The following is a 24793-nucleotide window of genomic DNA, read 5'->3' as shown; positions in this document are numbered from 1 at the left end:
TTTTTTTTTACTTCTAAAAGCCATCGTTTAAGCTCTATGAGTTTTCACTTGACCTTCTGATTTTATTGATTTGTCTTTCTGTTAGTTTCCGTTTGTCTTTTTGTTCTGTCTCTGTTTTTTATTGTGTTTTTATCTACCAATCAATGACTTATGCTCTTAATTTTACACTTATATTCCCATCTTCTTCATAAGCATCTCGATATATTCTGCTTGAGTAGCCGCCGGTTTTAGCACCGCAGCATCTGAGTCGCTTCCTCCCAACTGCATCTCCATCTGCTTCACATCGTATTTCTCCCTCGGTAGTACCTCATAAGTCTCTGCAGTTTCGTCATCTTCCTGCTTTTTACTCAATAGCGCTCCTCCTAATCGAGGAATCGTTTGATTCGACGACTTCGCTGTCATTTGAACCACATGTAGGGCTGCTGCTCTTGCCGCTGCTAAATTTCCCTGCCGTTCTCTCTCTCCAATCACCTTGGTAGAAGAATCATTTGCCAATTGCTTGGCCTCTTCGGCCTCCTTTTGTATCTTCTTCTGTCGTAAGTCGTCAATGTATCGAAAGCTCGGTCTTAATTGTGCCGTACCTCCTGTTATAGGATTGAAATATAGCTCCCCGTCCTGTCCCACACGACCCATGAAATATCCAGACGTCTCATTTCTGCACACCACTCCACGAAGCATTTGTCCTTCTAATTTGTTCCAGCCTTTGGATTTGTCCTCGTTGAAGAATTTTGTCTGTTCAAATGGAAGTTCCATTTCCACCACTTTCGAATTAGGTTTATATTCAATCGACGTTGGTACTGATCCGCCACTGTTTTTGCGTGTTGTGTATTGTAATAGCATTAAATCAAGTTTTTGGGGATCTGTAGTGTTTAAATGGATCGGTATCTCTCGAAGAACCGGATCATCATCTTCTGTTTCTTCCTCCTCTTTCTCAGTTACCTCTTCATCCACTTCCATAAGGATTTCCTCTTCCTCCTGCTTCACTGTCACTTCTACTTCTGCATCATCACTAACAAAAAGAGATGGCATGGTGAATTCTATAAGGAAACAAGAAGCTCCTATTGTCTTATTCTTTAGTCTCTCTTCATTTTTTATTTTTCATTTTCGGGGTCTTTTTTTTTTTTTGTAGACGTTTTTAAGTTTCCGTATTTGGAAAAATCCTGGCGCTTATCATCTGTCAATTTAATTGGACTTCTCTTCTTCCTCTATCAATCAAAGATGACTAAAATACTGGGACTTTCAGGAAATGAATTTAACCAAAGATTACAGAAATTTGAAAGTCGGCATCAGTCTAACTATCAAAATACTTTCCAATCTACTATAGATAAAAGTATTAGAGAATACGAAAATGAGATAATTGCAAACGTCAATAAGATCAGTAATGTCATTACCTTTTGTGTTAAGCACTCATTTTATATTGAATCTTTGACAAAGAATCTTGAATATATAGTGAAAATTTGCAACCAGTTCGATGAAAGTATCAAAAACAACAAGAGTGTTCCTGCTTATTACTGGCTTCAATCTGAAAACAGCGATTTTCACTTGGATATTTATATTTCTACTCTGTTAGAGATATATATGTTAGTCTTTAAAGTGCCTAACCAATTGGCAGCTTATTTGTCTAAAATTAAGCAGGCACATCTTATACTGCTAAAATTCTGGGCAGATATAGATAACCAACGAAGGACTGAGTTATCTGTCAAGGCAAGATTATATGAGGAAAAGCAGACTAAAAAGAAGAAAGAAGCAAAGGGATTCATGAAAGGAATACGGCACTATGAGAAGGAGTTAGAGGCTGCATTCAATGATTCCAATTATTTTGATTTTGATTTTGCCAGAACTATGTTAGCAGCTAATTGGAAAAAGTTGAAGGACTTGATTGGACTGGCCTATCAATTTTTGAATGTTCTATTTATCAGTGGTACTTTGATTCAAAGTTGTCATTTGGAAGCTGCTCGAGTGATGTGCTTGCTAATTGGAAAGTTTGGAAATGATTCCCAAAAAAACATTTATTTGATTGGACTATTGAAGGATCTGTTCTTGGATATTATAAAAATACAGAAGTTCTGGAACCATCATTTGGAGGGAGATGAGACTCTTTCATATCGGAAAAAAAAGATGATGATGATAATTACATTCTTAGAAAGTGCATTTATCCGAGTCTGTTCACCTTGATTGAAAAAGATGAAGAACCAAAAAAGAAAGAAAGGATGTATAGGAGCATCTCAGGAAGCAAGTATAGGTATTACTGCGAGATCCAATATTTCTTTGAGGTAAAAAGGCATATATCTTGTTCCATGTGTATGTCAGCTACTCGGAATTTTATATCCAAGTGTATTTGTGCAGACACACTTCATAAATCAAACATTCCAAGTGTTAGATATGAGATTAAAGGTATTCAAGAAATGAAACCAAAGGAGATCCATCAAACCGAGGTAGTTCTTGATTCTCCTAAGTGTGCAGTTCTTTCACAACGAGTGATTGGCAATTATTCAAGTCGAGATAATATTTCAAAGAAGCAAATTCAAGACCAAGCTAGTGTTTTCACTCCAGGAAAGGAAAACAAGCAGATCTTCGAAACTTCCCGATATGGATTTGAAACACTTCGAAAAGTCACCACTTGTCTGGAACCGGTGGAGATTTTAGAGTATAAGCCAGAGCAATCAATTTCTGATTTAAGTGAACAACTTTCACACAACAGATTCAACGGGGATGTTCCTTCTATGTCGTCTGGTAGATCAATATTAAAATCACGAATAAACCCTAATTTTGCAGATGAATCTATGAGTGTTGCCAATGTGACAGACGATGAAAATGATAGTGATGATGAATATCAGAAGGAAGTTAGTGGTAATTGTGAACATAATAGCGATGATGAGGAAGAAGATGAGAACGATACGGACGTCGAAATTCATAGCCAAGCATCTTCAAAACGATTATGGTTTAAAGAGAAAGCCAGTCATTTTTTCAAATCAATCTATGATGTAGAAAATAAAGAATCCAAGATAACATGAAACGATTCTACCTAAAAGAGACTTAAACCTAAAATCCCTAAAATCCTTAAAAGGCCCAAAATCCTTATCCCCAAATGGATGTTCGAAAATTTTGCTCCCAGGAGAAAAAATTTCGGGACGATCTTTTTAAAAGAGGATTATGCTCTTTATTCCTTTAAAATCACTTTTTTTTCCACTATTCACCCAGAAGAATCTGATTTATTGTACTGAAAATGTCGGAAAATGACGATGATGACGGAATGTTACTTAACTTTGCTTCACCGAATCCGGCTACAGATTCTGTCCCCTCTAAGAAGCGGACCGTTAAGATGGTAGGAGGCAGATGGAGAGACAGGAGGAGAACTATGATAGAATTGGAAGAAAACAAAGAAACAGAGGGGTCTCGAAAGACATTTTCTGGGGCAGATAGAGCTTCTGTTGATGACGACAGAAGGAAGCCTAATGGAAACCCTCGTGAAGCACAGCAGGTAAGAGGTGAGAAAAGATCAAACGGAGACGAGCAAGATGAGTCTGAAGAATATTCAAAAAGGTCGAAAAGATCGCATAGTGATAGAGAATCAAGAGGATTACAAGGGGACAACTCGTACGTTTCGTCTTTGTTCACGGCTAATCCAGAGGTGAAAGAGAGAGATTATACCCAGAAGATTGATGAAGGCTTAAAGCCGTCCAATGGTGCACTTCTCAACGATGAGAGCGCTACTTTCAAAGCTTTGGGTGTCAACGAAGCGCTCTGTAAGTCTCTTGAAGACAAGATGAAATATTCAAAACCTACGAGGATCCAGAGAGCTGTAATTCCTGCGTTGTTGCAAGAAGATCGTGACTTGTTTGTTCAGGCACAGACTGGTTCCGGTAAGACGTTGTCGTTTACTTTGCCGATCATTCAGAAGCTTATGGATGCAAGTGATGGTACTCTAAATCGAAAGAGTGGTGTCTTTGCCATTATTCTTTCACCTACAAGAGAGTTGGCTACGCAGACATACAATTTTCTTGCCTCTAAGCTCTGTTCGACCTGTCATTGGATTGTTCCTGGCATTGTGATTGGTGGAGAGAAGAAAAAGTCAGAAAAGGCCAGGATTAGAAAAGGTGTTAACATCCTAGTGGCCACACCAGGTCGTTTGGCAGATCATATTGAGAATACAGGAAATTTGGACTTGTCTAGAGTGAGATATCTTGTTCTAGATGAGGGTGATAGATTGATGGAACTCGGATTTGAGGAGGCCATTAGTAAATTGTTGACTCAGTTGAAGAAGGATTTCAGCAGGGTTTTACCTGCAAATATGAATGGCAGCCTACCCTCCAAGAGAATCAATGTGCTTTGTTCTGCTACACTGAAAGATAAAGTGCGTAAGTTAGGTGAAATATCTCTTACAGATGCCAAATTGATTACCTCTCAATCTGTGGACAGCTTGGGGTCCGATGAAATGAAGGCACCTGAGCAGTTGATTCAGGAAGTTATGGTTGTTCCTCCAAAGCTTCGATTTGTGGCTCTTTCGGCCACGTTAAAAAATTTGACCTCTGAGGAGCCTGTTTCAGGTACTTCAAAGACAATCGTCTTTTTCTCGTGCTCTGATTCAGTCGATTTTCATTTCATTGCGCTGACCAGAACTGGTAGAAGACTGACGATGGAAAAGGGACGACAGAAGCTTGAAAAGAATCGTAAAAAGGGAGAAGACAGCGATACAACTAATAAAATTACTGCGACTACGGCTCCCCTGATCAATCCTGACACTGTGATCTATAAATTGCATGGATCTTTATCGCAGCAAACTAGAGCTGCAACGTTGAATCATTTTTCTAAGAGTACTTCGCATAAGCATGCAGTTCTTTTCTGTACAGATGTCGCCTCTCGTGGTCTTGATCTTCCTGGTATTGAAAATGTTGTGGAATTTGACCCCCCATTTACGCTTGAAGATCATCTTCATAGAGTGGGAAGAACGGCACGTGTGGGTTCGTCTGGTTTGTCTGTTTTATTCTTGCTTCCTGGTGATGAGGAAGGGTATATTAAGAAGATTGAGCCTTTACATGGAAATGATAAGGAGAATTTGAAGTTTTTAAGCTATGAGGATGTTCTCAAGAAAGCTTTTAAGGAAGATGCCAAGCCGGAACATAAGAATGCTGAGGATTCTGATATCCCTACTCGTACAGATAGGAATAAGAAGAAGATTCCCTTCAGAGAGGGTAATTGGGATACTCATGCTACAACTTTCCAGTTGAATATGGAAAGATGGCTTTTAGAAGATGCCAGATCGAGGGAGATTGCAACAAGTGCATTTGTCAGTCACGCTAGAGCATATACGACACATTTGGCGTCTGAAAGAGACTGTTTCAACATTAAAAAGCTTCATTTGGGTCATTTGGCCAAATCCTTTGGACTCAGAGAAGCCCCTAAAAAGCTTGCTGGAAGAAACTCTCAAGAGCATCATAAGAAGCCACGTGAAAATTCAAAGAGAAAGATGCTTAGGATGGCCAAGATAGCTGTTGCATCTCAAAGCTCGGAGTTCAATACTATATGAGTAAATGCGTGTATATTAGATGATATGGATACTAATCCGAAGACGTTGTAATATGTAGTAAATAGTTGATTTGATCCTTTAGCTTCTCTTCATTAGGGATGGTTTCATTAAATCTCCTTAGACCTATGATCAACTTCGGCCTAGTTTCCCGACTCACAGTGAGCCATTTGACAAAATTATTGTTGGCAAGAAGTCTTGAGTAGATCAGACAGAAATAGCCTACTTTATAGACATCTTCTGCCACTCTAGAGTCGAGATTCAGCCTGTCAAGGTAACTCTTCATCGGTAAAATTGACTTGTGGTCCAGTCGGTTAATGAATTTGTCTTCTTCTGTAAAGTTCACCAGATAACCAAGAGCAAATAAGGTTAACTGACTATCTTTTGAACGCATGGCAATCTCTAGAAGAGATTGAAAAAGTGGTTCGCTATATAGCTGGCTGGAAACTGTTTCTGGAAGACTCTCTACGTCTAACGTACTCGTGATAAAAACACCAGACTGAAGAACAGATACCAAAAGATCACGGGTATATTGTCTGTAATTTATGACAATCTGCAGAATCTGATCTGTTGAATCTAGGAGTATTTCCTTGGGTTCTAACGCTTTTGAGACCATCATTGATGAATAAATTTGGATGCAGTAGTGCAAAAAAGACTGAGACTGAGACTTGGAGGCATTTTTCAAGCGATCAACAATAGTTTCAAGTATCTTTTCAGCTCCCTGCTTATCCACAAGCAGTGAGATATCTATATCTTCGCCTTTGCCGGCCAAAAAGCCTAGAAATTCAATCACTTTATCAGGCTGATTGGTCTCCGCAAGTAGCTTACCCAAGGCATTGCGTCTATGCTGAAATCCGCGGCAGAAAAGAATTACGGCATAATGATTATTGTTCTGCCGTTGAATGATATTGCATATTTCTACTAATCCAAGGCCTATTCCTGTATCGTAGTCACCAGGCTTGAGAATACTCTCTATAAACTCTGCAGGTAGTCCGGTAGTACCAACAAATTGTCCAAAGTCATTATCTTCACTTATTCTTTCTTTAAAATCCATCAAAATTTGTAATTTATTATGCAAATGATCTTCAGAACCATAATCCTCTATAAATATATCGACCTCCTCCTTGAATTGGTTGTTCATACCCGATATTCTGAGGTCTAAAGTGGATTGAATATTAGTGTTGGTCTTGTTTGCCACCTGATCATCGAAATAGTCGTCCTCATTTTCACCTTCATCTTCAGAAAGCCGTGTTTCATCCGCTTTAAAACTTCTAGTAGCTCCATACGTACGCGAAGATCTTGCAATGTTCTCTATTAGGGAATTGCCTAGAGAGGAAGTATTTGTTATCGGCTCCTTAATGTCCATATTCTGCTCTATATGGGACTCGCTGTCAAGCTTTTGTACGCTCAAGTTCAACTGTCTGCTTATTTGAGTTACACTACCACCGGCGGTCTCCTCCGGGTCCTTCTCTTCATCTTCACTATTATACGTTGGTGTACGGATGTTAAAGAACGTGGTCTTTGTAGAGCGTGCAGACGGTTTATTAGGCAAGTTTCTATGGTCCAAGCTTCCAAAAAGTGACTCAAGATTGGCGTTTGTATCTTGCATCAAGTCTGCAGAGTCTGGAGTGGTACTCTGGATACTTTCAATATGTAAAGTGCTGTGATTATCATCAATGGATCGCGGAAAATCAGTGTCCGAGGTAAACAATTTCCAGGAATTGAGTGGAGATGACAAGGAAGTTTGACTTAATTTGATTCTCTTTGGTTCTGAAGAAGATACAACCAAAGAAGATTCATGATCATCGCTTGAGACGGTGTGCTTAGTAGGTGATAATAGAAAGCTGCGAGACCCGGTCCGAAGTTGGGAGCATTTACCTGATCTTCCATAGGTTGGCATAACTGATTATAGGACAACGATGCACAACTTGATGTTTTAATACTTGTTGATTCTCCTGAGGCTAAGGATTTGTCACTTATCAAACTCTTCCAGTAATTTTTTTCGCGTTATGACGCGTTTCAGCGCGACGTTGAAATATGCGAAAATGGAAAACTGAAAATTCTTAGGAACTAAAGAACTTCAGTAGAGGCCGAAACAAACACTATAAGCGTTCTTTAATAAGAAGATGTACGGAGATCAGGCTAATAAGCTTATTTCAGAAGCGAAAAGAGCTCTCAATCTTGATAAGATCCCCCTATATGAGCGGGATCTTATCAGATCAATAGTGCGAGAAACTAGAGACTTGCAAAGAGAAGCAGATATCTTAACACAGGAAGCCCAACAGAATTCAGCGAGTCAAACAGGAGACAATATAATACCGAGCAATACAGATAAAGTGAAGCAATGTCAGCTGTTTGTCACACATCTTTGCATGAGACGTAATAAGCGATGTGTATTGGCATATCAGCGTCAGAGAGCTAAGCAGATTGACGGTCTAGTATGGTCTAATGTGGAAATAGATAAGGATACTACTGAAAACTTCTCACAGCACGAGCAGGATTACCTAGCGCGATATAATGAGCTTGTGAGTGAGTTTAAGGGAGCCATGACTGATGTAAACCTCGGTGGATCTTTGGAGCCTCCTAGTGATGTATTCATTGATGTCAGAGTACTCAAGGATGCAGGAGAAATCCAAACCGAATACGGTGTATTCAATTTGACCAAGGACTCTCAGTTTTTTGTGAGGCAGGCTGATGTGGAAAGGCTCATTCAGCAGGGCTATTTGAAGAAACTATAGCTGCTATTTTAAGTATTATTCAACCATCCGCAAAAACTCTCGAAAGTCTGGTATTTTTGTCCGTATTTCCAGTAAATCAGCGTCTGATCCTGGTAGAAAACCACTTCGAACCAACAACTCCCGTCCAGTTTGGTCCGTTTCTGACTGTTCTGCTGCCTCTTTCTTCTGTAAGATCTTGACCAACAGTTTCCTGGTAGTTTGACAAAGACGCTCAAGTCCTCGTCCGTGCTGATCTCCAAATACGGTAAATCCCTGATTCTGGTGTATGCAGCTGCAAAATCAATTTTTCGATTCATGATAAAGCGGAACGGGGGAGCACAGACTTTAGAATTGAATAGGCTGATCGAAGGTCTTAGGAACTGGAAACTCCAGTAGACGATCCACCGTTTAGTGGCCTTTTTAGTAAGCCCACTCTGGAATTCATAGATACCGTAGTTGAAATCTGAGTCAAATTCCTTAACTAGAGTTTTCACTGTATGATAATTACCAGCAAGACTACTGAACCATAGTATTTTTTTGGAAGCTGTTCTACTGTCCTTAAGGAGCTTTTGTATGAAACCTAATTCTCCTCCATCACTGTAGATCAACTCCTGATTGGTACCTACGACTGTTTCTCTGTCTTCATTTGCTTGCTTCAATGCTCTTTTGGATTGCATTTCCCATATTGACGAATAGAAAGGAGGGTTGCACATGGTAAAACCTACGGCATCATCAGTATCTTTCTGATTGACTGCTCTAAAGCAATTGTCGTCCTTATCAACAAGCTCAATGAGGATTTTCTCGGAAAGATGATTGTTTTGAACATTCTTGAGAGCCATATTTACAGATATTTGGTCAATATCTGTTGCCAAAATCCAAGTCAGCTCAGAGATGATCTTCACTGCCATCAGTGGATATACTGCCATCTGACCAGTACCGATATCCAAGCCGAAGTACTTCGATTCAGGAGATAAACTGGAACCTTCCATGAGTTCTTGTATGAAATAGATATAATCAAGCCTATTGAAATATCTCGGGCAAAGTCTATCATTGGAAATATGAACATCTAGATTCAAATTGGTTATGAAGAGAGTTTCAGTAAGTAATATCACCGCATCGTTGGACTGGAAATCATATTTGTTTAACTTTTCATCGTAATATTTAGATAGTTTCGGATTCAAAGATACTAAATATTGAAAATCAAGTTGTCTTGAAGACAGCTTTGACATATAAAATGGGACTCAACACCTGTTGGAATCAGAAGATGGAGTGAGAGGAAATTCATTTAGTCTGAAAATCGCGCACGACTAGAAATGAGATTTGAAGAAGCAACTCCATTGCTTTGCTTCAGTTAAGATCAGTACTGTTCTTATGTCCAGTCATGTCACGAGTTCTTGATGATATTATTCTTGATGATGTTGCCAAAAGTTGCCCTGAATCGTTTTTAGGCTTAAATAAGTGTATGCAGTCACCTGAAGTGAGAGATAAAAGAGAATGTATCAAATACCAGGTGGCTCTTCAAAAATGTGTGCGGGAAGATGTTCCCTCGTTTCACAAAATCCAGCAGAACTGTGCCAGCCTGATTAGTGAATATGAGAACTGCTTAAGTTTGAACCGAGACAATTACAGCTCCAAATGTTTCGATCAATTGAGAAGTCTCAGAATATGTGCTGCGAGCCAAGTTGGAGGAGATACCAAATACGAGGAGGCCTCAAAGAAACAGGAGGCTAAAAAAGTCGGTGGAACCGTTGATTGATGACAATTACACATCTTCTCTTTGGATTTCTTGGCTGTATCGATCCTGCTGTTCCATGAAGGTGCTCTGATAATAAGATAATTCGGGTTTCATGCTTCAGAACTTTTCGGGAATTGCCAAGACGTATAGTCCATACTAATTAAAATATATATATTCTCGAATGAAGGAAGGGGTTACTTTTAGGTGGTTTTTATGTTTTATACTTGATCCAGTACTAATTAGTTCATCGTTGTTATGTTGACTATGCCGTGATCTTCATTGTGCTTTCCACTATGGTTAACATTGCTCTGGTATACGTTAGCTTAGTAAGTCGATGAAGAATATATATATACCTGTATTACCACCTTTACCTCTAAAATCCACTGGGTTCCTAGGCCTGTAAATATTTTGGCCATCCTTGAAGCATAGGTACAGGTCACTCGTACGCTCACATGATGTTCTATTTTGCCTAGTAACCGCTTTAGCAGAGAGCATGAGTCAATGGTATTGGAATTCTCATCTTACTATATCTAGATGTACATCGTATTTATTTCAAATCCTTTTATTTATTCCGGTATTCTCCTAATATGGTAATTCACATCCTCCTTCCTTCACCTCTTTTCTACTTCTTTCACTTAGTAGAAATGAGCTGAAGATCAATATTGATTTGTTTTCTGGTCTAATCTGGTGGAAGTATATATTGTTTCAGTCTGTAAGCATTTTCAAGCATCATAGCTTCTTGACTCTACGAGTACCACTGATATAGTTTTAAATAAAATACATGCGTAGGAATGTTATATAGATAACCCCATCCTCTGCCCATCTTACTCTGAGATGTCGTCATACGGATCATCCTCTTCTCTAGGAACCAAATCAAATCGATAAGGACATTTATTTTCTTGTTCATCAAATCGATCCAACCATTCACAGTTGTGATCAAGTTTCCCCTTCTTACGGAGCTCATCAATTAGTTTCAAAGCCCCTGTATAGTCTTTGTATTCAGTGCCTGTATACTCTCCAAACATAAGCTTAAAGTAGAAAATAAGAGAGCACAAGCCTCTTAGAAATCCGTAATCAGGTTTACCCCGATGTGTCGGTGCAAACGTTGTACTCTCAGGTAATGGCTCCGTACCTATAAGGCATTGCGCAAAGTCTAATATGCGAAGAATTAAAGTAGACTTTTCACTTCTGCTATCTGCATTCGAGTCATATATGAGTAATATCGACGACCCATAGAGTCTATAGTCTATCAATGTCCGGAAAGTCTTTTCAAGCTCACCCAATTCTTCGATAAGCTTTGGAAGATGCTTGACTATCGAGAAAATACTCACCCCATCGTACAAATACCGCGAAAGTGACCTTACAAACATCTCTCCGATAGTCACGCTCCTTCCAAAGTATTTGTCCCTATTAATGAACCGATTTTGTTTCATATCCCAAACCTGCATACCACAGATCCTTGTTCCAAGTCTAAGAGATGTTGTCTGATGACACTTACGTCTCTGTGACTCTAGCTTGGTGGCCTTGGCCTCGATTCCATACTGTCTGGTTCCCATCTTTAGGTCCAATACGCATGGATGCTCCATTCCTCGTGTGAGGTCTTCAAGCATGATGAATCTTTCGAAAGTGGTATGCTTCCGAAGCTTATGGGGAAACGAATAGGCCGATAACATATCTGCAGGTATATCTTCTTCCACAGCCTCCTCTGGGGGCTCCCTGCAGTGCTCTCCAGAGGGCTCCATCATAAAGATGTCATCATTATCATCGGTAGTCTTCAGCTCTTTCCCAAGCCTTTCGTGTCTAATCGCTTTAATGCTCGACACAATTGTTTTTCTATCTGGAAAGGTATTCCCGTCTTCCACACCAAGCTTAATATCATCGGAATGAACCGAAGAAGGTTCTATTTCCACTGCCTCGTCTTCCCTGTTGAAGCTACCCTGATCGGAAGATTTGGTAATTGAGGTCTCTCTAAGCTGTGAATCAGATATACTGTTGGTCGAATATCGATGGAAGCGTCTTATATTAGGTATCGTGTTGTCTTCCAAAGTCTCTCCCGTAGTTTGAGGATTGGTATGGATCTCGGAGGATAAAATTCTATGCTTCGTATGAGAGCCATGTTTGTTACGTTTGGTATATTCTCTAATTGGAGCAAATACCTCGGTCAAAACAAGCTCTTGAAGCTTTCTATTGACCGTAGTAGACCCAAGCGAGTCCTCCGATTTTATACGACAGGAAAACCTTGGTCTTTCTTCCTGGTGGGGCGAAAGATACGAAGATCCGTTGGGAGTAGGCGACGAATAATGTGACCAAAGAGATTCGGGTACTATGTGGCGATTGTCTTCTAGAACCACCTCTGGAATAACCTCTTCACCAGGGACGGCTTGAGGCATTCTACCAAGGGAAATGGCCTTTTGCTGAGCAGCCTTTGCAGCATCATGTGCGGCTTTTTGTTGAGCTTTGCACTCATTGCTAAACTCTGGCGAAAGGCAAAGTTTCTTATCGGCAGCTTCATCCACTAGTGTGCTGTATCGAACGTTCAAAACTCCTATGTACTTAGGCATAAATTTAAGAAGCTCAGGATGGGTTTGCTCAATATTTTCGTACCATCTGTCCTCTCGATTTACCAAAGCTTTACACACTGCACGGTGGCTGAATTTAAAGATAGCTGTATGGCCGCCAACCTTGTTTTTAAACGGCTGTAATTCAACAGCCAGCGGATAAACCTCCTCGTTAAGGTTTTCGGGGGAGAATGAATTATTTGCAAATACTGCAGAAGTTTCTTTGAATGAATTTTGGGCAGAAACAACCTTCTTGAACACTTTCTCGACCTCCTCGTTATGTTCCTTTTTGTTTTCGTGCTCTATTGCCTCTTCAATCTCTTCGATATCGCCTAAATCGTCCACGGTATGATCAAATTCGGCAGCAGGTGTAAGATGTTCAGGTGTGAGATTGAATTGGGCATTTGGAGGAGCATGGGGAAAGTATATGGCAGAAGAAACGGTTTCTGAATCAAACGACCCAATCGGTGAAACAGATTTATGTTGACCAAATTGCCTCCCAAGCAGCTCGGAGTTTTTATGAGACTTAAGACTTGCGATGGTAATAGATTTATGACGTGGGCAACCTATGGAAGACGTTGAAATGGCAGGAACAGAAGTAGAATATGTAGACGTTGCAGCCAAGCTGACTGCCGGAGGAGGCGTAGGAGTAGATTTCGAGGCAGACACAGATTCAGAAACTGTATCGGACACCGTATCGGATACCGTATCGGACACCGGAAATAAAGTCGACGATGATGTAGCAGCCGAAGCAGATTGTCCCTCGTCTCGAGCTCCCTCGTGTCTCTCTCTTGTCTCCCCACGAAATAGCCTCAGCGACTTGGCAGCCTTACGACCAGCCAGATTGGTTGACACAGCAGCAGAACAAGGGTCGTGTGGCTCGTGTAATTGGCTAGTGCTCATGCTGAAGGGTACGGGCAAAGACAAAGAAAATGATCAACAAAGTGATCAGCGGGAAAAGAGCAGTGTATGGCAGGTATAATTGAAGTATGTATGAAAGAGTTCGTTATGGCTGATTCAATATGTGAGTCAGTGAGACCAGCAAGAATCCCAACGGCACTGATTGAATAGAAAATAAGTAAAAAAGAAAGAAGAAGAAGTAAAATAGAAAAGGATGACAGTAATGAAGATGGGGAAAAAATAAAAAGGAGAGTACAGAAGAAGAACAAAGGCAGAGAGGGAGAGCATCTATCAGAGAATTCGGGCAGATCTATTTGGGTGTAGGGATGTAGACAAGGGGTAGGCTCAATATATTTACTGCTTGCTTCACACTTTTGCATCTTAGAGAAGGAGCATCTTAGACTTGGAGTATCCTAGGCCATCCATACTGAATCTCAACTCCGCATGAATTTAATGAAGTACCAGTTCACGTGCTGAGATAAAAAAATAGATTTATAATTTAGGTCGTACCCGGATTCGAACTGGGGTTGTTCGGATCAAAACCGAAAGTGATAACCACTACACTATACAACCATATTGCGACTTGTTAAGTCGTCCACTTTAGGGTGAGAATAAATTAAGATCATCATATTACGATAGTCAAAAGAACAGATATTGTATCTTGTCAGTTATGTCATATCTGAATCACAGAATCTCTTGTTCTTGTGTTCTGTAAAAAAGTTTCAAAAGGACATCTGTGTTTCTCATTCAGAAGCTTGCTTTTGGACAGATTTCAGAGGTTATGAATTATACTAGAAAAAGGAAACGTAGCAAAACAGTTAACTGGTCGAAGGGATTCTGTAAATTTGAATTTATCTACTTCAGTTCTAAGCCACTAGGTTGAGATTGTCAATTGAAAAATGTATTTCTGTAATAGGAATCCAAGATTGACAGATGTCTTGAGGATGACTGGCTTTTAATAGAGGCTTCCGTCACTCTCCGAATATGGAACGTTGTCAACATCATGCGTCTAGAATTTGGTCTGACATTCCAACATAAAACGCACAGTGTCGTTCCCCAACTGAGCGTCCAAATCATCTTATTCTTATAAAGACAAGTTCAAGTTAAACAAAAAAACTATCTTCTTCTCAACTCTGGTTCAGCATGAATTTACGTGTAATACTTTGTATAAGTATTATAAGTGATGAGCCACAACCGTACTAATAAAGACTACATTTCCAAAATGTTCATTCAAACTAATGCTCTCATGAATGAATAGACTCCTAAGTCAAAACCACTGAACGGATGTATAAACCAAATGCACGAGGCAGGATAGAGGACTGTTTCCTTTTAATAGAGGAGGAAAAAAAGAAATTTTCCAAAAATATTTAACGATTAACACAATAAAACTGCAGTAATGTGCATGAAATGTCATAATAGAACTTCTTTTGCATATTTCTTGAAATCTTCTGCATATACCAATATGCAAGTATCCCCAATAGGCATGCAGATTCTGAGACTGGACTATCGTTGCGCCGGAATTCGAGAAACCGTTCCTATAAGTACTCTGGAAACAAACTAACGAAAGATACCAACAGTTTAAACCTGGGCAATTATGCATCCTTAACACGTTGCGTTCCAAATAGTTTGTATTTGTAGCATCAACGCATAGTAAACTAATACCACAACACAAAAATCATTTATTTCAGATTGAAAAGTTTAGAAAGAAGTAGAAACCAATTAGCATAGCAATGCCGAAGAGAAGAAACATGAATTACTAATTACATTGGTTAACTATTGTGAAGAGGGAAGGGGGTGCCAAAGTTATCACCGTAACCTTAAGAATTCCCGACTGACTAAAAGTACAGATCTACAAGATATAGATTTACATCCATACACCGGAACACATAATTTTTCCATCATATTTGAGGCACAGCGGCATTTTCGGTACTTGTAACCAACAGAACTTCATCTTTTTCTCTAGTTCAAACAGCAAAATGGCATCTGCAGAGGACAAACGAGACCTTTTGAAGACGCCATTGCACGGAATTTACATTCCTACGGCGCTTTGCTTGGGAGGAACGGCCATTCTTCATGTCCAGTATGTTCCATACATGGTGGCTATTTTAGCCGTTTTTTTCGGCTTCCATTTCGTCCGGGTCAGAATGCACAGACCTATTATGAGCTCGACGATATTTCAGCCTTACAAATTGACCGACATGACCATTGCTTCCAAGAACACAGCCATTTATAGGTTCAAATTGGACAAAGAATACGATATATTGAGTATCCCTGTGGGTCAGCACCTTGCCTGTCGTGTGAATATCAACGGTAAGGAAGAAATTAGGTACTACACTCCTATTTCTAACCAGTTCGACAAGGGGTTCTTTGATATCATGGTGAAGTCATACACGGATGGTACGGTTTCTCGGTATTTTGCAGGCTTGAAGCCTGGTCAGACTGTGGACTTTAAGGGTCCCGTGGGTCGCATTTCATACCAGCCTAACATGGCCAGTCAGCTTTATATGATTGCTGGAGGTTCTGGAATTACGCCTATGTTGCAGGTTATGGCTGCCATCATCACCACTCCCGAAGATACGACTGAGGTTCACTTTTTATATGCTAATGAAACCAGAAATGATATCCTATTAAAGGACGAGTTGGATGACACAGCTAAGAGGTATCCATACTTCAGCGTGACGTATACTTTGACTCATCCGCCTGAAAACTGGGACGGCCAAACCGGTTATATCACCAAAAAAATGCTTGAGGACTTTCTCCCTGAACCTTCCCCAAATAGGAGGGTATTCGTTTGTGGTCCCGTGTCTATGAGAAAGAACATTCTCCAGTATACTGAAGAACTTGGATGGGAGAAGGGTGTTCTGAATTCAGTGCAAGACGACCAAGTGTTTTGTTTCTGATGATGTGCGTTGCAGTTCTTGGCAGTTCTCCGCACAATTAATCTATCTACATTTACTCATAATAATAACATATCATACGATAGGAATGTCGATAGTGAAAAATTGGTGTACGGATGCGCTATATACGCGTAGTGGGACATTGATCTCTTCGCGTCAGTGTTAACATTTAATACCTCCTTGTTTCTTTTAATTACTTCATTTTAGTACACTTTAGTACGCCATGCCATCACTAGGCCTTGACTTTTCCAAGTCCTTGCTTGGGACGAGTTCCGGGTTCAAATCTATCCAAGATCTCACAGAGAAGGGCCAATCAACTCAATCTTCCAACTCCACTCAGCTCAAAGAAGACATCCAGTACTCCAGTTCTGTGCAAGTAGTGCTACCTAAAGAGATTATGCTTTCTTCAGGCAAAACCATATGCCTACAGCCGAAAAACCGTGGCCAATACAACGAAGAACCGATTCTCGAGAAAGCCACTTTGGCTTCAGACACTATCCAATTGATAGACATGGGAAATCTTCGTCGCAAGCTTGAGATTGAAAAGTTGATCCACCATCAAGAACCTAAAAATACCAGTAATAGGTTTAAAAAGACGTTTCATGGATTGAAAGACGGCAGACGCGTCGATTCATTATGGACTGAGAAATACCGACCTAAATCCTTTTTCGATCTTTTAGGAAACGAAAGGACCAATCGACACATATTGGAGTGGCTTAACCAGTGGAACGAGGTTGTATTTGGCAGGCCCACTCCGGATCAGATGATGCCAGAATATTTACAAGCGAACCGACCTCAAACTGCGTCGTTATTCTCCGATCCATTCCACAGGCCCTACAAAAGAGTGTTACTTATCCATGGAGCACCCGGAACCGGAAAAACCTCAATTGCTCACGTTATTTCCAAACAATTGGGGTATGAAGTGTCCGAAATCAACGCCAGTGATGAGCGGGCAGCCTCTGTGATCAGGGAAAAGGTTCGAAACAGCGTCCAGAACGAGAGCCTCAGCGGTAAACCCGTCTGCTTAGTTGTGGACGAAGTGGACGGAGCCACTGAACAGGGATTTGTTCGTTGTCTATTGGATCTACTGTATAACGACCGTCGTGCGACAGAGAACATCAAACTGGGAGATACACGTGATACGAATCGGGGGAAGTCGCGTAAACGGCCGTCTCTTCTTAGAAGACCAATTATAGCTATCTGTAACGATGTTTATGCACCTGCACTTGAAAAGTTGCGGCCCCTGTGTGAAGTGGTTTCATTTAGAAGGTCTGGAGCACGACAGATTAAAGCCCGGCTCCAGAAAATATGCGAAAGAGAAGGATTAGCGATGAATGAGAAAATTATGGACGCCTTGGTAATGTCTACAGGTGGGGATGTGCGAAGCTGTATCAACCACATACAATTTTACGGGGCAGATGAAACTGAAACTGAAACTGAAATTGAAATTGAAACTGGAACTGGGACAGGGGCAGGGACACGGAGCAACAGGAAAGATACCGAAGTTGCGTGGTATTTACTGCTCGGCGACATTTACACAAGATCGGCAAATGTTACAAAACAGCAACAATTAGAAACAATTAGGGACAATCTCAGTAGGTGTTCACCGAGTGTCCTAGACCGAGTTACAGGGGGTTGTTTCAATGCAATGCTCGAGTGTGATGGTGCAGGGATGCGAAAGTTGGACCAGGTTTCCGAGTGGCTTTTCTTTGGGGATTTGGTGAGCCGCAATTATCGAGTATTTGATCGCACAGACGTGGCGAATTACGGCAGTGCAGCTGGATTGAAGTTCTTCAAGACGTTCAACGAAGTGAAGGCTATGGAAGCTAACAGTAGGCTTAGCTTCAGGAGCCGGGACGAGTACTTTGAACACAAAAAACAGGCGAGAGAAGTCATAAAGAGGCTGAAGAGGAAGATGGGACTGGTTTCTTGTGATCGGCAGCACTTGGCAAGTAATGAGATACCACTCCTTAATTCGGTAGTGATTCCTACAGAACTAGGAATCCGTCAATTTGAAGAGAATGCCGAAAAGGTGGCACATTCAGTGAATGTGGCTGAGTCACTTGGGCTTTACTATGAAACTACAGAGGCTGCGATGGTCGAAGGAGAGGAAGAGGAAGAAGCAGGTAGATACAATAATCGATATGGGCTACGACGGAAGATCCATCGGTTCAGGCCGAATTTAACACTCTTCCTGATGTCTCGAGACACCATCTCGAAACAGGACGTATTCATACAGATGTTACAAGTGCATGAGACCAAACACAGAGAAAGAGAAAGGGTGGCAGCGGAAATGCAACGCAAACGACAGGTTGCTGTGGAAGCCAGGGATAGAGATATGGAAGGAGAGCCTAAAAAGAAACAGATGAAACACCCGGGATCGTCAGTGGAATATTTCCAGCGTAAATACAACCGACTATCGACGCAGCTGAGCCACGAGACGGATAAAAGTAGTCGAAAGCATCTCGGTGGGTTGGAGATGTTGGCAGGAGGAGCGAAAATTGGGCAAAAACAGAATGACGAGGCGCCTCTTCGAGGAGCTATGAGCGAGAATTCAAACCGAATATGGATTAAGTATCATGAAGGATTCAGTAATGCTGTCAGAAAGGACATTACATGGGAGCAAATCTTTTAAGTTGGCGGTGATGACACAGAATTTATATACCCAAATAGGTATTTAGTTCGATGAATGAGTCAAATTTAAATGTAAAGGAGAATGCGAATTATAACTAGTAGAATGAAATTCTGGATGAAAAAGTTGCACCATCTGGTGCTAGCGTTGACTACGATGACTGAAGCTAAGATGAAAGATTACCGGATTTGAGCAAAGGAGAATTTAAGAATATTGGGTATGTGAGCGCGGTGGGCAGCTTGAGCGCGGTGGACAGCTTGTGCGCGGGGGACAGCTTGTGCGTGGTGGACAGAGTAAGCGCGGTGAACTTCCTCCTTCCAGGCGGGCAGCTGTTGGCGCGGTGAGCTTCCTCCTTCGAGAATGCTCATCTGCATCTAAGCCAATTGTACAAAAGCAATTGCAATGAATAGAACTGACGGCAGGAAAAGCAAACAGCTCAAGCAATTCGATTCGCTCTGCGGCATTAATCGCTCTGGCAATTGTACGGCTGAACGTGGTGTGAAATAACTGAAACGGGCTAGAAGCGTAACAAAGAATGAGAACACACATATGTTGCAGGCGACAACAATAATCAGAGAGATGAATGACAAAGTTGCCAGTTAGAGAGGAGGGTCGAGAACGAAAACATCCAATGCCAATGAAGCCGCTGAAAATGAATGAGCCGCATAGTTAGTGATGCAGTTAGAGAACTGCATAGTGAGCTGCATAGTTGGGTTATTCATAGTTAGGTTATTCATAGTTAGTGAACTGCATAATTAGACTACCCATACTTGGTGGACTGCATAGTTAGAGTATCTATAATTCACCTATCGTGTAGTTAGGGAACCGAGCAATCGAAAGGCGGGCAAACTCTTGATAGACAAAGCATAGATAATAGAGTGGACTGATTTCATCCCTTCCAGATTGTTGCTCTAACGGCATATCCGACGGCACACACTCAATGCTGATAGCTAGCTGATCACCACATCACATTATAATTGAATTCCTTACACCTTTGGATTACATTACCATAATTCTCAGTCCATTGTCGTAATCATACCTGAGTTAGGAAATTACAAAACCGTTAGGAATGGAAAAGCATATGTATGCATGAAAAAAGAAAGAAATGATGCAAAAGGCAAAAGGCAAAAGGCAAAAAAAGCAAAAGCAATAACTTCAAATGCATCACGTGCATATATACACGTGTAAACTATTAGGTAGAGAGAGATCAACGTAAAAGGTATGTATGTCTGAGATTGATTAAAGGCAAGTAAAATGCAAACCGTTCTTTTTCACGAATGGAGAAACAGAAAAATAGAGAAATTTCAAATTTCTTCTTCCCTGCATAATGAATGTGACGGTGTATATTATTGGACACCGTTGGATACCGTTGAACACCATTGGATACCAGACATGAACGCCTCCAACGCCACTCGTGCCCAAAGGTCGCCACGGTAGTCACGGGGGCACACCTACGGGAGATCCATCGGAAGGAAAATCCCCTCCACTCCACCACGAAATGATACGTATAAAATCGGATTCTGTCGAATACGGCTCGGATACGGTCCACATGCAGTCTCGTCTGAAATCAATCGTACTGATTAGTGATTCGAATCTTACAGGGGTCACGATCGCCCACAGTCATTTATTCCCAAAACACCGCCCTTCAAAATCTTCTGCAAGCGCTAGAGTGTTGCATGCAAAAATTTTCGCCCCCGTCCTGCCCTCACAGGAACATTTCTTTTGTTTTCTCCATTTATTGTTTCTTTTGTCTCCGTTTGTCGTTTCTTTTTCTTGTTCTACGCCGTCGTGTTTGTTTCCCCTTTCGACAGCAACTAATTTTTTCAACTTTTCAGCTGGAACTTTCCTTATATAAAACTATTTCTGTATCCTTTGTTTTTCCGGTGTGTATTAAAGTAATACCTTTCCAAAAGACTTTGGCAACTGCTCTTTGCTATTTAATCTTCTTCTTATACAACTACCTTCTTTATGCCTCATCAGCATTCCAATAACAACCAAGAACTTGAGCGCCCGTCTCATTTCAAAGACGTCTTTGGGTCTTCAAAAGACTCTGGCGCAGCTACTTCCATTTCTGCCGCAGATAATGGCATAAATACTGCCAACGTTGATGTTTCTGAGAGCAGGCGACACTCTGTCGTCATGTCTGCATCTATACCTCAGAATGACGATCCTTTAGGTGATCAAGATGCTGCTACCAGACTTAGAAACCACGGTGTTTCATCTGCATCAGCTTCTGCAGCAGCAGCAGCAGCAGCAGCAGCAGTGTCTGCAGTGTCTGCATCTCCTTTACTTGGCGGTTTGCCTAAAAAGAGACTCAGAAAGTCTCCTACTTGCTCCAAAATCTCTAAAGCGTCTTGCGTTAAGCTTCGCTCCGCTCCAATATCAAAGCGCTTCCGCAGTCGCTCTTTGCCTAACATATGGATCCCTTCTTCTCGCCAGACCGACTTGCTTCTAACTGATTTGTCTAGACGTCCTGGCTTAAGTGCTAAGGGCGGCGCCAACCTAATCGAAAGTGACGTCTCTCAGTGTACGTCAAATTCTGCTCCCCAAATTCACTCTGACATCTCTCAAGCATTATCAGCATCATCCTCTATTCATCGTCGTCATCGTTGCCGTCATCATCCATCTTCCCGTGGATTTGGATCCACTGCCACATCTGGCACCTCCTCAACATTAGTTTTAGGTTCGCGCACTGCCACACTTACACACCAGTTCATCACCAGGCAACAGCTTTTAATGCCACCAGTCAACCTTCAGTCCATGCATGAAATCGATCTTCACGAGGTTTTGAAGAATCCACAACTTCGTCACGACATTCTATTTGATCCGCAACTTCAATTCCGGCCAAATATCGATGGTGAACGTGGCAAGAGAAAGAAAACACAGGCAGACACCTATTGGAGCTTCATCAGAGGTGAAATCAAGTCACTACTTGCTGATTCAAATCCGAAACCGCTAACTACTGGATCTCCAATCACTGTGATGTTCCAAGCCCTCAAGAGTATCCTTCTTAGTCTCATTCCTTCCAAGGACAAGGCGTCCGTCGAAGACATTTTGGACATGAAGTTGATCTTGCAGCAGCTTAACAGTCATTGCTTTGACTTTACAAGTTTTGCTGACTGGATAAGTTCCGCTCTCAAGCATCATTGTGCTCCAATGAGGGACGTCTGGGTCGATAACATGAACGCAATCTTTCAAAGTGCCTGTGAGAACGGAACAGATGGAACACCACCTACTCTTGATGTCGACCGTCTTGTTGATGGTCTTCGTATGGTCTTCTCCATTCTTGAGGCGATGAAATTAGACGTGGCCAACCACCAAATCCGGATTTTACGGCCGCTCTTGTGCTCCACCGCAGTTTCTTTTGAAAAAGAGTACTTCAATAACGCATTGAAAAGGGGTAAAGTCAATTTTACCTTGGCCTTGCTCTGGTTCAAAAAAAACAGTATCGTGTGCCGTTCGTCAAACGTCCGCGAGGTACTCAACTTTGCATCCTTACATCTTCTTTCGTGCTCTTCCATGTGCTCGGAGTTCCCGAACACTTTAGCCTTTGATCATTCTCGTTTGGTTGTCCTTCGTGCAGACATCAGACATCTCATTTGTACCAAGCTTTGCACCATTCTTTACAAAAATCTTGTGATGCAGTATGCCAAGTCTCGCTTCAGAGACCTCTGTAGTACTGCTCACATGTTTGAACTTAAAAAGGAAATCCTTAACATCATAGTGGATGAAAACGGGAACTCCAAATGGACCCGCAACTTGCACAATCTTGCTGTTCATCTTACCTTCAAGTTATTTGGTAACTTGAACGCTCAAAAGGTTGACTTCTGCTTCAACTGGCTTCTCGCCCAGACACAACCTTCTTCCAAAGTGTACACTTTACTCGAACAGACCCTTTTTGAAAAGATTCTTAAGGCCTTAAACGAGGGTACTGTTTCGCAGATCGAAGATGACTGCTTAATAAACGAGGAACTAAAGAATGTTGCCGAGAGACTTAACCAACTGATTGAGTTAAACTACAATGTGTTTGGCGAGATCTATGGAAGCTATCTCGATTAAATCATCATATAAATATCCGTACATCATTACTGGACATTGGGAACAGTGCATACAATCTGCTTCTCTTTTTTTCTACGCCATTGTCCAGTGTGATAATGACATTTTCGCTTGCATCTTATCTTATATTCATCTGATTACACTTTCACTTAGTAGTTTTACACTAGTAAATCCAATACATCTACCCTCATCGAATGCTTCTCTAGTATTGTTCTGAGGACTCATCACCTTAATTGATCGAACATGAGAATCCTTTCCATTCTGATGGTTGCTTAGAAAACAAATTTTGATCAGGTAACACTTTAGTAGGTTGTCATATCGAATTCCTTTGAAGAGGATGTTTTGCCAACCTAAGGGTTCCCTAAACTCCCGTGATGCAACTTCCACGAGATCGTGGTCACCTGATCCAGCCATAATCAATATTTTACTTGGTGTATACGACTCGTCAGCTTCATAGTTCAAGTACAGACAGACCCGTTCCACGGTGACCTTCTTTGTAAAATGAACTGTGATAAAATGAGGCTGTTGACCGTCACTCTGCCAGTAATTAGCTGGAGAATCCTCTCGTAATTCCTTTATTCCAAAACCAGATTTGCTACTAGAGGCATTCCACGTTGCCAAATTTCCTATATCCACCAAACCACTTGATTCCATTTCCCTAATTCCACGAGAGAACGCAAGATCGTCGTTGAAGGTGACCGATGGGCCAGCATTAGCGTCTGAATGAGTTGAACCTGCATCGGAACCGGAACCAGAACCAGAGCCAGAACCAGAGCCGGAACCGGAACCAATGTCAGCATCCAAATCTCGAGCTTCACGGTTATCATCATCGTCAATCACCGAATGTCGGTCATCGCTTTGGAGTTGATTTTGTGACTGATGGATATCTCTCCGATGGTTGCCGTCAGGCCCCCCGTGTCCCACACGCCCCACACGTCCACCACGACCACCTTCAAGATCTTGATCAATTCCATTCATACTAAAACTAACCCGTGAAAAGAACCCTCTCTCATACAATTAGATAAGCGCGAAACAAAAGACGATTAAAGATCTAAATAGCGAAAAGACAGGCTCTCCTTATAAACTCAACAGCATCCCCTACTTCCTTCTCCTGCAGCCTCGGCTGAAGGTTCCATAGCAACATCAATACCATCAAAGCTCATTGACATCAAATCGTTATTTTTCATCTTGATGGCTCCTAACTCACCACATCTCATAAATAGCTTCTCTACATCTCTATAGTTTTTCGCACTGGTCTCTACCACGTCCAAATCAGAGTTTTCTATCATTCCCTCTTCAAGTTGTGTTCTGGAAAACTCCTTCGCCTGCCGATAACTGATTTGACGAATGGTTTCGTTATCTAATTTGTTCCCCACAATCATGATCAATGGTTTGGAGTCGCTTGTATTTGCTGTGAACTTATCGATCCATTTCGCTAGGTTATAAAAGCTATCACTGCTGCTTATGTCGTACACAAAGATGCCTATATCTGCACCTCTGTAAAAAGCTCGACTAACTGCGTTGAATCGTTCTTGTCCTGCTGTGTCCCAAATTTGGAGATCCACAAACTCGTCCTCACTAGTTTTCATCTTGTACATAAGAAAGTCTGCTCCTATTGTTGCTTTGTAGCTACTGCTGAAATAGTGGTACAAAAGCTGAGACCGAAGAGACGTTTTTCCAACTCCCTGATCACCAAGAAGAACTACTTTGATGAATTTAGCAGACGCCATGTCTCTAATTGAAGAGAACCAATGTCCTGATCATCTCCAACCTT

At 41.3% G+C, this 24793-nt stretch overlaps 12 protein-coding genes and 1 non-coding gene across 13 annotated transcripts; 6 read left to right on the top strand and 7 right to left on the bottom strand.

Annotated features, from left to right (window-relative positions):
• Positions 1-168: 168 nt before the first annotated feature.
• On the bottom strand, positions 169-1029 carry FOA43_002325 (uncharacterized protein; the record flags this gene model as incomplete). The annotated part of the gene is made up of 1 exon (XM_038922622.1): positions 169-1029. One exon carries the CDS (start codon positions 1027-1029, stop codon positions 169-171), a length of 861 nt encoding a protein of 286 aa, XP_038778550.1.
• Positions 1030-1218: 189 nt separating this feature from the next.
• FOA43_002324 (uncharacterized protein) lies at positions 1219-3014 on the top strand (the record flags this gene model as incomplete). Its single annotated transcript, XM_038922621.1, has 2 exons — positions 1219-2036; positions 2375-3014. 2 exons carry the CDS (start codon positions 1219-1221, stop codon positions 3012-3014), a joined length of 1458 nt encoding a protein of 485 aa, XP_038778549.1.
• A 74-nt stretch (positions 3015-3088) lies between these two features.
• On the top strand, positions 3089-5527 carry FOA43_002323 (uncharacterized protein; the record flags this gene model as incomplete). Its single annotated transcript, XM_038922620.1, has 2 exons — positions 3089-3094; positions 3392-5527. The coding sequence occupies 2 exons, from the start codon at positions 3089-3091 to the stop codon at positions 5525-5527; spliced, it is 2142 nt and encodes a 713-aa protein (XP_038778548.1).
• Positions 5528-5558: 31 nt separating this feature from the next.
• FOA43_002322 (uncharacterized protein) lies at positions 5559-7424 on the bottom strand (the record flags this gene model as incomplete). The annotated part of the gene is made up of 1 exon (XM_038922619.1): positions 5559-7424. One exon carries the CDS (start codon positions 7422-7424, stop codon positions 5559-5561), a length of 1866 nt encoding a protein of 621 aa, XP_038778547.1.
• A 226-nt stretch (positions 7425-7650) lies between these two features.
• FOA43_002321 (uncharacterized protein) lies at positions 7651-8262 on the top strand (the record flags this gene model as incomplete). Its single annotated transcript, XM_038922618.1, has 1 exon — positions 7651-8262. The coding sequence occupies one exon, from the start codon at positions 7651-7653 to the stop codon at positions 8260-8262; it is 612 nt and encodes a 203-aa protein (XP_038778546.1).
• Positions 8263-8270: 8 nt separating this feature from the next.
• FOA43_002320 (uncharacterized protein) lies at positions 8271-9579 on the bottom strand (the record flags this gene model as incomplete). Its single annotated transcript, XM_038922617.1, has 2 exons — positions 8271-9450; positions 9575-9579. 2 exons carry the CDS (start codon positions 9577-9579, stop codon positions 8271-8273), a joined length of 1185 nt encoding a protein of 394 aa, XP_038778545.1.
• A 1221-nt stretch (positions 9580-10800) lies between these two features.
• On the bottom strand, positions 10801-13437 carry FOA43_002319 (uncharacterized protein; the record flags this gene model as incomplete). The annotated part of the gene is made up of 1 exon (XM_038922616.1): positions 10801-13437. The coding sequence occupies one exon, from the start codon at positions 13435-13437 to the stop codon at positions 10801-10803; it is 2637 nt and encodes an 878-aa protein (XP_038778544.1).
• A 498-nt stretch (positions 13438-13935) lies between these two features.
• FOA43_002318 lies at positions 13936-14007 on the bottom strand. Its single transcript has one exon. It is a non-coding gene; the product is annotated as a tRNA-Gln (tRNA).
• Positions 14008-15410: 1403 nt separating this feature from the next.
• Positions 15411-16334, top strand: FOA43_002317 (uncharacterized protein; the record flags this gene model as incomplete). The annotated part of the gene is made up of 1 exon (XM_038922615.1): positions 15411-16334. One exon carries the CDS (start codon positions 15411-15413, stop codon positions 16332-16334), a length of 924 nt encoding a protein of 307 aa, XP_038778543.1.
• Positions 16335-16419: 85 nt separating this feature from the next.
• Positions 16420-18966, top strand: FOA43_002316 (uncharacterized protein; the record flags this gene model as incomplete). Its single annotated transcript, XM_038922614.1, has 2 exons — positions 16420-16428; positions 16549-18966. 2 exons carry the CDS (start codon positions 16420-16422, stop codon positions 18964-18966), a joined length of 2427 nt encoding a protein of 808 aa, XP_038778542.1.
• Positions 18967-21102: 2136 nt separating this feature from the next.
• FOA43_002315 (uncharacterized protein) lies at positions 21103-23022 on the top strand (the record flags this gene model as incomplete). The annotated part of the gene is made up of 1 exon (XM_038922613.1): positions 21103-23022. One exon carries the CDS (start codon positions 21103-21105, stop codon positions 23020-23022), a length of 1920 nt encoding a protein of 639 aa, XP_038778541.1.
• A 126-nt stretch (positions 23023-23148) lies between these two features.
• On the bottom strand, positions 23149-23997 carry FOA43_002314 (uncharacterized protein; the record flags this gene model as incomplete). The annotated part of the gene is made up of 1 exon (XM_038922612.1): positions 23149-23997. The coding sequence occupies one exon, from the start codon at positions 23995-23997 to the stop codon at positions 23149-23151; it is 849 nt and encodes a 282-aa protein (XP_038778540.1).
• A 107-nt stretch (positions 23998-24104) lies between these two features.
• Positions 24105-24749, bottom strand: FOA43_002313 (uncharacterized protein; the record flags this gene model as incomplete). Its single annotated transcript, XM_038922611.1, has 1 exon — positions 24105-24749. The coding sequence occupies one exon, from the start codon at positions 24747-24749 to the stop codon at positions 24105-24107; it is 645 nt and encodes a 214-aa protein (XP_038778539.1).
• Positions 24750-24793: the final 44 nt, after the last annotated feature.

The sequence above is a fragment of the Brettanomyces nanus genome, chromosome 2, assembly GCF_011074865.1.
Source record: "Brettanomyces nanus chromosome 2, complete sequence".
Taxonomy (NCBI): Eukaryota; Fungi; Ascomycota; class Pichiomycetes; order Pichiales; family Pichiaceae; genus Brettanomyces; species Brettanomyces nanus.
This window is presented reverse-complemented; position numbering and strand designations above follow the sequence as displayed.